We start from the raw sequence: 12,214 nt of genomic DNA on the forward strand, positions 1-12,214 counted from the left end.
AACATCTCTGATCCATGAGATGCTAAATTATCAGAGCTGAATCTGAGTTCCTTGTGAGAGCACGTGAGCTACCTATCTACCCGTGGTCCTTCCATTTTGGATGTTATATATGGTTGCGTGCATTCCGGGCTCCAAATTTCGTTAGTGTTGATTAATAAACATAGGTGGGCTAGCTCATGCCTTTGTCTCCTATGGCACTAGTTAGCAAGGAACATGTCTTTTTTTGGACAGTAGATTTGATTGGGGAATGTAGGCTTCTTAAGTACTTAGATCCACGCATACAAGCGGTCGAATTGCGAAATGGATTGCCCGATCGACGAATCGATGGCGGTTCGGATCAAGAATGTGGATAAGAGATGTTTTAATTATATATGAACATCAAGAATATGGAGAGAGTGATGTTATTATTGTAAAACTTTTTGACAGAGGAAGAAAGAAGTTGCTCCTGTGCAACATCCATTACTTGGGCAGCCTCTTGTCGAAGTTTGAACTCTGTAAATATGTACATATCCTTTTCTTAAGTAAATTTGGTCTGCCTGTCTTAGGCCGGCTCGGCTAAAAAAAGACAGAGGAAGAAAGAAGATGTTATGGTAAATTTGCATGCTTAATTTGGAATTTGGATCATCCTCCCTCCAAGCATAGAGTGGTCCATGTAAGTTTTTAGTTATTTGTCTTCTCTTTTGCTTGGTGAACACTACATTTCAAAATGGTAGTGGCAATTGGTAAAAAGAGAATGAAAACCACATAGATAGGTAAGCTGCTGGTTTATCAAGATGTCCTGGAAAACGACCTGAAATCAAGCACTTTTTATTGACTTAGCACTGTTAGAAACACCTAACTGATAATAGTAAGTTGGCAACCAAATAGATTTTTTATTAACATACAAAACCTTCTCCACAACCTTGTTGGCACTGAAAAAGTAATGACACAATTTTTAAAAGATAAGTAGGAACAACTAGTGAAGGAAACTAAGTTAATAAACAAAAATGAGAGGCCATTAGTTAATAATTAGTTAGTTTGCAGATATGCTTTTTCCACCAAATGAATTGACCTGTCACCAGTGGTCCTGTGGCCAACCTCTCTTTCCTGCCCCTTGGACCCAACCTAGCTTCCTTACTTTGGTACAAAACCAAAATGGCAGCAATGATGCACACACACACACATCAAGAACATCCACAAGATTGGCTTAACAATAATAATTGGGGTTCATCAGTTAGGTCAAACACAGCAAAGTGCATTAATCACCTTCTTTGAGTCCCAGCTCAACAAACTCTAGTGACTCAATTAGAGTGAGAGTGAGGGTGAAGTGAAGTGACATGCACAAAGTCAAAATTGGATCATGCAAACATGCATTGCAGAACAATTTTACCCCTGCAGAAACACATGCTGTACTACTTTGAGTGCAGAAGCTGCATTATTAGTGCATGCAACAAGCTGAACTCAAGTTGATCAAAACAGCCATTAACTGCATTTTTCTTGGCTGAATTATGTACAGGTTTTAGTTATCAGTGTCTGCATGTCTGGTGGCTGCTGCTGCTACTAGCCTTTTTTCCATTTAGTCAGTACAACCACCAGCTAGCTCTCATTGGCTATGCCTAATTGCTGGCTGGCTGGATAATTTCCATTTAGATCCCTGCTTTTTTGGCTGGATAATTACATGGGAAAAGAACATGGCAACAAGAGACAATAAATGGTGATAGGATCTCACTGAACAAGAGAGATCTACCTTCCATCTCCACTAGCAGTACAATTCAGAGTCCGTGATGATATAGTAGTAATATCTTTTGTATTAGAATTATTACGTTTCCTAATCCCAACCTAAAGAAGAGCTTAATGTTAATTAAGAAGTTGACCTACCTAATTCATGGGAGAGTTTAACTGTCTTCAGGTGAATTTACCGGTGTGTACCATGGATCACTTTTGGATAGGTAATAAATGATCACTTTGATATGCAACTAGAGGAGTGAATATGTAAGGAAGTAAAAGGTTTGTCAATGAAATGGGAGTTGTGTTAAGATTGTACCAAACTTTGTTACACCTGAACATATTAGGTAAACAGTTATTAACTTCTCTAAAAGATCATTTATCTGTTCTGGATAAAGTTAGTTCATTAAAATTTCACCCTTTCTGTATGCAGATAAGATCCTATTTTAAGCATTTGAGTCTTCGTACTTTACAAAACAATAAAGATCAATCAGAGATAAAGTATCCTTTTTGAAAAGAAAATAATAATGCAGAGAGAAAGGTTACATCTGTTATCTCCATTTGATCTAAAGTCAATAGCGTGATCTTGTTGACAGTACATAACAATTATCAACTACAAATAACGTTATTTTTTCTTGAGGGGGACAAATAAACGATAACAAAATCCTACATAGTGCCATGTGACTCTGAAGTAACTTCAATTCCAAGTGAAGCACATCGAAGCAACCAACAAACCAAATCCTGATAAACCTAGAAGTACTATCTTAACCATCAAATAAAGCTGAAAAGAATAAAAAATAAAAGAACAGCAAGAAGGTGCTCTGCCTTTTTTTTTACCCCTCCAACTGCTGATGAACAATTCAGAGTAACTGTCACTCGGACTGTCAGATGTTGGTTGGGCCGGTGAATTCGGTAGTGGACCTAATTTCACCCAACTGTGAAAGTGACAGTTTCTGACAGTCACCAACATTCCTATCTGAACTGCTTTTTTTTTTGTTATCTTTTTTCTTCTTGGTTTTTTAATGCAGTGGCTTCAGTTCTTCCAACCATTCTGCGTTTCTGCCCAACTCCGTTGTCGTACGCTCGCCGTCCGAAAGCTGTATTTCTTCAGTTTCATAAATAGTTTTGACCTTTGAGTGGGATATGATCCAAGAAACCTCTTACATTTTGTCTATTTGATATGCATACAGCCTTGGATGCAACGTCACCTGCAATTGCATGTCATTTGTTACTTTTTGTATAGCTGGTGACAGAATTGAGTGCAGCCTCGGCCAGGGTTTTATATTTCAGGATGTTAAAAAAAATGGTGCACCAAAATATCATACGAAATTTTGAGAAAGATTTTCGCTCAATTTGAACAGAAAATTTCTAAATTCAAACAAACTCAAAAGTTTTATCTGGAAATGCTTCCTACTGGGATCCACCGGTAAATCTGAAATTTCAGAGATTTTGGATCGAAATTTCAAACCTTATTGACACGGTATTTATTGTATCTTTAGACTACCGGTTTCTGATGCAGTTCGTTGTCACAAATCAAATATTTTTCCATGGCACAAAAACGCAAAGACATAAATAATTGCACTAATTCCATATGTTTAATGAAAATAATTTTCTCATAAATATCCAATCCAAGAATATTTTTTGACAATTGAAACATCACACATCCAAGTTAGGACTACCTACAATGACCATATTACCAAAGCAACATAAACTTAAAAAAAAACATTTCTTTTTTTTAAATCAATGGTTAGTAATTGAAAATTCTTCTAAATTTTATAAATTTGTTTGCTTCTCCTCAACCTCTATTCCTTCACCTGCTTCTTCTCAACCTCCACCATATTAAGGTGGACATGAGATGAGATGAGATGAGTCCATTGCATCGCCCATTTCGCTCATGGATCAGTAGGTAGCCAATCATTCTAGCTTCCATCTCAAAAACCAGTAGCACATCATCATCATCATCATCATCTCAATCTCAATCTCAATCTCAAGCTACAAAATCCTCCAAGAATTCCAAGAAACCAAAGGCTTGACACTATTGCATTGGATTGGCGCCATGAGGAGAGGAGGCTTCCATGGGGCGGCGGCGGCGTCGCCGACGACGGTGGCGAGGGCGGGGAGGGTGATGAGGGCGGCGGTGGCGGCGTTCTTCCATGGCTACCATTGCTACACCTCCGTGGCGGGGCTGCTGGTGCTGCCGTTCTCGGCCGCCGTGCTGGTGTCGGGCGCCATGGCGTCGCCGTCGTCGGGAGCGCTGGCGGCGGTGTCGGCGAGGATACGGTGCATGTTCGACGCCGCCGGGTTCCCGCCGTCGTCGTTCTTCGCGCTGCTCAACGCCAAGCTGTCGCAGACGGTGTTCACGTTCGCCGCCGCGCTGCCGTTCACGCTCACGTTCCTGCTCCTCGCCAAGGCGTGCGTCGCGGCGATGCTCCGGCCGGACGACGATGGCGAAGGCGTGGAGCGGCGAGGGCGCGGCGTGGCGAGGGCGACGCGGCTCCCGCCGTGCGGGAGCGTGGCGGGCGCGTACCCGGCGATGGTGGCGACGCACCTGTTCGGCGCGTTCGTGATGCTGTCCGCGAACGCCGCCGTGTTCTCCCTCATGTTCCTCGCCTTCAACGGCGCCGACCTCCTGGGCCTCACCACCACCTCCCACGCCGCGGCGACGCTCGCGCTGTCCGCCGCGGGCGCCATCGCCTACTCGGTGGCCGTGGGGATCGCCACCGTGGTCTGCAACCTCGCCGTGGTGGTGTCCGCCATGGAGCGCCGCGCGGGCCACGCCGCGGTGCTCAGGGCGTGCGTCGTCATCCGCGGCCGCGTGCCCACCGCGCTGGCGCTCGCGCTCCCGACCAACCTCGGCATGGCCGCCGCGGAGGCGCTGTTCCAGCTCCGCGTCGTGTCGCAGGCGCAACGCCACCGCCTCGCCGGCGCCGGCGACGGCAAGAGGCTCGCGGCGGGCGTCGCCGGCGAGGCGTTCTCCATCGCGTACATCCACGCGCTCTGCGTCGTGCTCGAGATCATCGTGAGCTGCATGTTCTACCGGAGTTGCAGGAGAAGCGAGGCCGACGAGCTCAGAGAGCTCGAGCCAGAGGAGAAGGGTGACCTCCAAGCTTGAGCTCAAGTGTAAAAGTAAGTGTCAAAAAAATTTTAAAAATGAATAGATGTAGCATTTGAAAATTTCAAATAGGTTTGAAATTATGATGAGCATATATGAATTGAGATAGAATTATTCTGGAAATTGTTTTTTTGTTTTGTTGGGAGTAAATTAATGGTATATTGGGGTTAATAAATAATGAATGGATGATTCTCTTGTACAGTAACAAACACACTCTTGAATAAACAAGCAGGGAAGTTTTGCATTCTTCAGTGCTGCAGATTTTTCACATTTCTGTTTTTATTTTCTTTTTATTGAGAATTTGAGACAGTGACATGATAACCTTGCAACTAATCTTTGTTTTAATTGAAATGGCTATACATTGATACATTTTTCATCAGTTGGTTATGAAACTTGGCTGTGAAATGGTAACACCAATCCTCTCCTATTGCTTCTGACCTTTTACATTCTTACCTTTTTCATAATTTGAGATAATTAACAACTAGAGACCTATTCTTCTTCTTTTTCTAGTACATATATAAGAAGAAAAATCTAGTGAAATCTCTATGAACTAATTATAGGTTAGGATGATAACTGAAACATTAGTCACTTGAAACAAAAATGTGCTTATGCACAATTGTGCTTGCCTGGTTTGCCTCCTTTTCAGCCTCATTTTGGGCTTTCTTCTTCTGATGCAAGGTCTGAAACCGGCTATAACGAGGATGCCCAAGACAAGGGCATGAGGGTTCTTTGGTTTTGTTGGTCTTTTACTCTGTTGTATGGTTTGGAAGAAGCGAAATGCACGCATTTTTAATCAGCAATCTCGCACTGCTAGCCGGCTCATTGGGGACATGAAAGAAGTCATATGTAGCGTTTGACACTCATGAAGATGAAAATAAAGTTGGAGCACGTCAAACGAGATAGCTATTAGCACATACTTCCTCCGTCTCATAATATAGAAATCTAGAACCAGACAAGACACTTCATAGTACAACGAATCTGGACAGAAAACATGTCTGGATTCGTTGTAATATGAAATATCCTGCTCGATACTAGATTGCTATGTTATGGGACATAGGGAATAATTAACTAAGTTTTAATTATTACAAACTTAACAAATAGAAGAGGATAAGAGGGAGAGAAAAAAGAGTAAAATTTGATAGTATTCGTTGCCACTTCGATTATGTTGACACTAAGTGACAATAATATGTGAGATCATCTAAGTTAATGACGGCAAGGTCAGAATATCAAATAATCGTAGCCCAATTTGTAGAGTATTAAAACAAATCAAATCTTCGGATAAAATGATTATTTGCCTGTTTCTTACTTCCTCCAATTTTTTTATTATATGACGTTGGTTAATTACTAGTATTTTAGACTAACCAACTTCATTTAAAAAACAGAGGGAGTATTACTGAATGAATGGGCATACAACGCCACCCTTATGTGGATGTGATGAATAAACTTATATTTTAAGATTATAGAGATATTCTCTCTAATCAAAACAATTATCTTGCTTTGTTGTCCTTTGGGAGGTTGAATTCTGCTTTTTATATGGGCCCTAATGGGCTGAAGAAGAAACCAGCCCAGTTCCATTTTCTAAACCTTTGCTCTGTGCTCTAGACCCTCCCTTTTATTTTTTTTTATTTTGAGAAACACAGTACAAATATAAACGCTTACAACATACATATACTCACTCATACAAAGTATGAGCACATACACACATGTATCCTATCCCTATAAGCATCTCTAAAAGACCGGACAAATATATCTTAAAATTGATGAAGTCACCACGGACACCTCGCTATCGATGGGTATGTCATCTACCATTGAAAAAATAAATGGCTGTAAATATAAGCAGTCATGTTAAGTTTAAGACTTAAATCATCACAAGTAACTTAACTATTTGAGCTACACTCACTTCGCACCCTCCCATTGATTCCAGCTTCTTGCATAATATTTTTTTTCCAAATTAATTGATCTCAATCTCCACATATGTGAAAAAGGAAACATTTTTTTTTAAAAAAATGACTGGTTTTGATGCATCACTAGGGTTTCTCTGGTTAAAAGAAAAAAAAAGAAAATGAGAACTAGTTTCCTAAAATGGGCTGGTTTCACCCAGAATCTCCGTGGATTAGGCCCAACATATTACTCCGAGGGAATGGGCCGTCCTCGTGAGGATAAAATATGTGGGCCTGTTGGGCTCGTTGGTCCTATAGAAATTTAGGCATGTTTTCGTTTGGAATAAGTTCACCGGAGGTCCCTCAACTTAACAGCGAGATTTTTTGAGATCCCTTAACCACAAAACCAGAAATGTCTACCCCTAAACTTACTCAAACCGTTCACCGGAGGTCCCTCGGCAGTATTTTTGCTCGGTTTTGCTGACGTGGCATTCTAGTCAGAAAAAAAAATTAAAAAGGTACGTGGGGCCCACATGTCAGCTGCACATATTTTTTCTTCTCTTTTCTTCTCCTTCTCTTCTCTTTTCTCTTCTCTCCTCTCTCTTCTCCTTCAGGCTAGCGGCGGGCGCAGCCGCGATGGCCGAGCGCGGCAACAGAGCGGTGGCGGGCTGTGGGCGGAGCGGACGGCGGGCGAGCCCGGCGGCGGAGCAGCCATGCGCCGTGGCCGCCGTCGTCGTCGGCTCTCCACCGTCGTCGTCGCCGTGGGCGAGGCTACACGGCGCGGCCGTTCGGCGGCATCGGCCAGGCGTCGCAGTCGCCGTGCATAGGTGGCTCGAAGTGCCGGCTGACGATGCACCCCAGTCGCTCACGCTCCTCCTGTGCCGCGGCAGCGGCAGTGGTGGCGGCGGCAACGTCGCCGGCCTGATCCCATGGTCCTCCCGGACGCCCAGCTCGCGCAGCTGCAGCAGGAGCGTGTCCACGCTTGGCGTGCCATCGGCGTCGTGGACGGTGGTCGGCACGGGCGCGGTGACCCTCGTCGTCTTCGCCGACGTCGCGGTAGCACTTGATGTCGTAGCTCATACGCATATATGCTAGGTACAGACGGCCGCATGTACATGCGTCTTCGTATGAGCATATATATGCATGCATGGAGACGACCAGCTATAGCCTAGCTAGCTTCTTGTTGGTTTGCCGCCCGATAACATGCAGACGTATATATTAGCCAAGCATGTGTATATGGCTGAGCACACTCACATGTATATATGCCATTACGTGCAGCGGAGGAGCACGGATGCGGGGGGTGCAGCGGAAGGCGAGCGCAGCGGAGGAGTGGCGGCGGGCGAGCGCAGCGGTGGGAAAAGCAGCGGAGGGCGAGCTAGGCGAAGCGGAAGACAATGGATGGACGAGGAGCTCCCCCATGCTCGGCCGCCACCACCGCCGTGCCCCCGCGGTTGGCCGACGATGCTAGGAGAGGCACCACCGGCGGGAGAAGGGGAAGAGGCAGAGGAAGCGATTGTTTCTTGGTCGCCGGCCGCCTCCCCCTCCCTCCCAAACTCGCTGGCCGCTGCGCTCGCTCGCCGCCGCTCCGCCGCCGCGCTCGCGCTCCGCTACTCTGTCCGCGGCCTGCTCGCGCTCCACTGCTCGGCCCGCCGCCGCGCTCGCGCCTTCCGCTGCTCCGTTGCCGCGCTCGCCTTTCGCTGCGCTGCCCGCATCCGTGCTCGCAGCTCCGCCTGCTGCCTCCGCTCCGCCGCCGCGCTCCGCTGCCTTCGCTCCGTCGCAGGACGGCCGCGCCGCGTAGCCTCGCCCACGGCGACGACGACGGTGGAGAGCCAACGACGACGGCGGCCACGGCGCGCGGCTGCTCCGCCTGCAGCCTGAAGGAGAAGAGAAGAGAGAGAAAAGAAAAGAGAAGAGGAGAGAAAGAGAAGAAAAGAGGAGAAAAAAGATGTGAAGCTGACATGTGGGCCCCACGTGTTTTTTTAATTTTTTTTGCTGACTAGGATGCCACGTCAGCAAATCAGCAAACCGGGCAAAAATACTGCCGAGGGACCTCCGGTGAACAGTTTGAGTGAGTTTAGGGGTACACGTTTCTGGTTTTATGATTAAGGGACCTCAAAAAATCTCGCTGTTAAGTTGAGGGACCTCCGGTGAACTTATTCCTTTTCGTTTGGAAAAAATAATCCTAGTACATTTAAAGCGAGCCTTAGTTTTATGACAACGTTTCAAACATTGTTTCAAATATTGCCTTTGAAAACCCATCGTAGTATACTCCATCTGGTTTCAAAAATTTGTTACCGTTGACTAGTACAATTTTATCTTTGACCTTCAATAAATTTTGAATGGTTATAATTATATCATAATATACAGAAGTTTCATGACTATGTTTACAATGGAATGTATTTCGTTAATATGGTTTATGCATCTTCTTTAAGCAAGACGAGCGGCCAAAGTTTGAAGATGAATACTACCTCCATTCCATATTATAAATTATTTTGAATTTTTTTTCTAGTCGAACTTTTTTAAGTTTAATCAAATTTATAAAAAGAATTAGCAACATCAAAAACATCTAATTAGTTTCATTGAATATAATATTTAATATATATTTTTTATAAACTTGATCACTTAAAGAAGTTCAACTAAAAAATCAAAATAACTTATAATAATATGAGACAAATAGAGTAGTACCCATCTAAAAAGTACTTGAAGACAGATAGAGTAGTTTTTTTTTCCCCTCCAGTTGTCCATCTATGATATATGTTTCCTCGAAAAAATAACATCCGTCTCTATTGCCACCAGCCAAATCAGTGACATTTTTCCTAAGTGGTCGCACCTCCTGGTTGGGAACACTCTCCTCCGGTACGGAAAACGGAGCAGTTCATTAGCGCGTGATTAATTAAGTACTCCCTCTGTCCCATAATATAAGGGATTTTGAGTTTTTGCTTGTAACGTTTGACCACTCGTCTTATTCAAAATTTTTTGAAATTATTATTTATTTTATTTGTGACTTGCTTTATTATCTACCGTATTTTAAGCACAACTTTTCGTTTTTTATATTTGAAAAAAAAATTTGAATAAGACGAGTGGTCAAACGTTACAAACAAAAACTCAAAATCCCTTATATTGTGGGACGGAGGGAGCATTAGCTACTTTTTTTTAAAATGAATCAATATGATTTTTTTAAACAACCTTCGTACAGAAACTTTTTAAAAAAACGCACCATTTGATAGTTTGAAAAGCGTGCGCGCGGAAAACGAGAGAGATGTTGGAAAACCGTGATAAGAACACATTGTCAGTGACCCAGCTAACCGTCCTGAATAACAAGTAAAGTGGAGTACTGTCCTGCATCAGAATCGCTTTGATTAACAGAAGAAAAACTGTCGGTTATACGGAGCTTATTGGACACAAAACCTGCAATTGCTGCACAAGTGCACATGTGCTTTGGAAGAATTAATTTAAGCACACATAATTTTTTTAACATGATGAGAATTCTCTTGCACGTGAAGAAGATAGTTGGATGTAGTGTACTACTAGCTGATAGCTGCATTCAATGCAATGCAATTCAACTACCGCATTATATCTGAATATCATGGGGGTATATGACTTGACTATTGACCTACCATAAGCAATAACATGCGTAGTATACAATGTTGCATCATATATAGAATCATAGTACAGATGCAACTTAATTAACTGAATTATAATTAAGCTAATAATGCGAAATTCAACTCATAGAATTGATTGTACTTGCGCAAGAATAAATAGTTTTAATATTTGTTCATCTTAATTTTCAGGAACGACATGGCAAATGTATAATTTGCCTGTTATAATGCATGGGTATATCACTAGTTTTGGGAAAAATAAAGAAGAAATATATGTTACTAATCCAATTTCAATCATTGTCCAGTGCCTGATATAGCTACTAGCTAGAATGCTTTCAGGTTTGGTAGGAAATAGGAATTTGATAATACAGGAGTACAAAATAAATTTTACAGTATAATCCAATTATGTCCCGGTCTACCTACCAAATCACAACCAAAACAAGCTAGTAGATAGCCTATCACTTCACTCACAAAATTAAATAAAGGAAAAGTTGGAATTTGTTGGAGTGTGTTGTCATCCATGCATTGTGCTTGTCAAAACTCAAAAATATGAAAGATATATATAGAAATACTGTATTTTTCTAGATGGGCTAATTAGCTATGATTTAAAGTAAAAGTGATCATCTAGATTGAATTAATGGACCAGATCAATGGTTGGTCCATACACAAATCTTTACGATTTTAGGTAACATATATCTAGTATAGCTTTAACCTAGCTTGGATCAATATTAACGTGATGCATGATCCACAGTGCCACCTAGTCAGCACCATCTATGTCAGAAGGTGAAAATAATTAAAGGAAACTAACACATCTCAATTAATCTCAATCTTATTAGTCCATCCATAAATAATTTGAGAGTGACATATATATATAGCTGTATAACTATTTTTTTCCTGCGGGACATAATATAGTTTGTTTTAATGAATTAATATAGCTATATACTACTCCTAGGTTGTGAGAGATACCACAATAATTTGGCCTAGAGTACTATGGTGCATGTCTGCAAATAAGCCGCAATTATATGTTATCTCTACTAACGACAAACGGAGAGCACACACACAAAATGGGATTAATCATATAATGCAACATTCCCAATTATTAGCTGGGCAAAATCATTCGAAATCTCCAGTGGTTTAATTAATTAGATAGGGTGATTAGTGGGCTAATTAAGTGGGGATCGATCGAGCTTCACGGCTGCACGCCGTTTCGCCACATGCTGTCAGTTGCAGGCAGCTGGATGCCTGGATATGCAGGTCTGGCTGACTGACAGCCGGTTGCAGATCCTAATTAGTCAATAAATTAAACTAAATTAACAGGTTAATTACTACTCCTCTACCCAAAATAAATCAACTCATATAGTTTAAACTATTTTGCAAAATAAATTAGGGGTGTAAAGTTTTGGCGTGTCATGTCGGGTATTATATATGGTGTTGCATGGGGTGTTCAGGAAAAAAAACAAATTATAGATTCCACCTGTAAACTCTGAGACGAATTTATTAAGCCTAATTAATCCATCATTAGCAAATGTTTACTGTAGGATCACATTGAGATCATGGAGCGATTAGGTTTAAAAGATTCATCTCGTAAATTAGTCGCAAACCATGCAATTAGTTTTTTTTAGCCTATATTTAATACTTCATGCAAATGTTCAAACGTTCGATTTGACAGGGTGAAAAATGTTATGGCGGGATCTAAACAGGGCTTTAAATTGATAACTTCTTACCTGGTCCTCGAATGGAGAAGTTTTATCCTTCAATATCCATTACTTATCCAAATAAAGGATATTATATTATTTTATTTTCTTAATGCGAGGGATTAATTTATTTTGAGACACATGGAGTAAATAATAAATAGCCTACTAATAGTTAACTACTATATCCGTCCCAAAATATAAACATTTTTAGCATAGTGTTAGGTC

General features: G+C 42.1%; 1 protein-coding gene across 2 annotated transcripts; it reads left to right on the top strand.

Moving 5' to 3' along the window:
* Positions 1–3,503: 3,503 nt before the first annotated feature.
* On the top strand, positions 3,504–8,222 carry LOC127756804 (uncharacterized). Of its 2 annotated transcripts, none has more exons than XM_052282179.1 (2): positions 3,504–4,830; positions 7,975–8,222. In XM_052282179.1, exon 1 carries the CDS (start codon positions 3,761–3,763, stop codon positions 4,814–4,816), a length of 1,056 nt encoding a protein of 351 aa, XP_052138139.1. In that variant the 5' UTR covers positions 3,504–3,760; the 3' UTR covers positions 4,817–4,830; positions 7,975–8,222. The 2 variants fall into 2 exon arrangements, with proteins under 2 accessions (XP_052138139.1, XP_052138141.1); XM_052282181.1 differs by lacking the exon at positions 7,975–8,222 and adding an exon at positions 5,463–5,705.
* Positions 8,223–12,214: the final 3,992 nt, after the last annotated feature.

This window comes from Oryza glaberrima, chromosome 12 (assembly GCF_000147395.1).
Source record: "Oryza glaberrima chromosome 12, OglaRS2, whole genome shotgun sequence".
Lineage (NCBI taxonomy): Eukaryota > Viridiplantae > Streptophyta > Magnoliopsida > Poales > Poaceae > Oryza > Oryza glaberrima.

What these genes read in the sequence shown, in the direction of transcription:
- LOC127756804 (XM_052282179.1), top strand. Translation starts at nt 3,761, where the DNA reads ATGAGGAGAGGAGGCTTCCATGGGGCGGCGGCGGCGTCGCCGACGACG.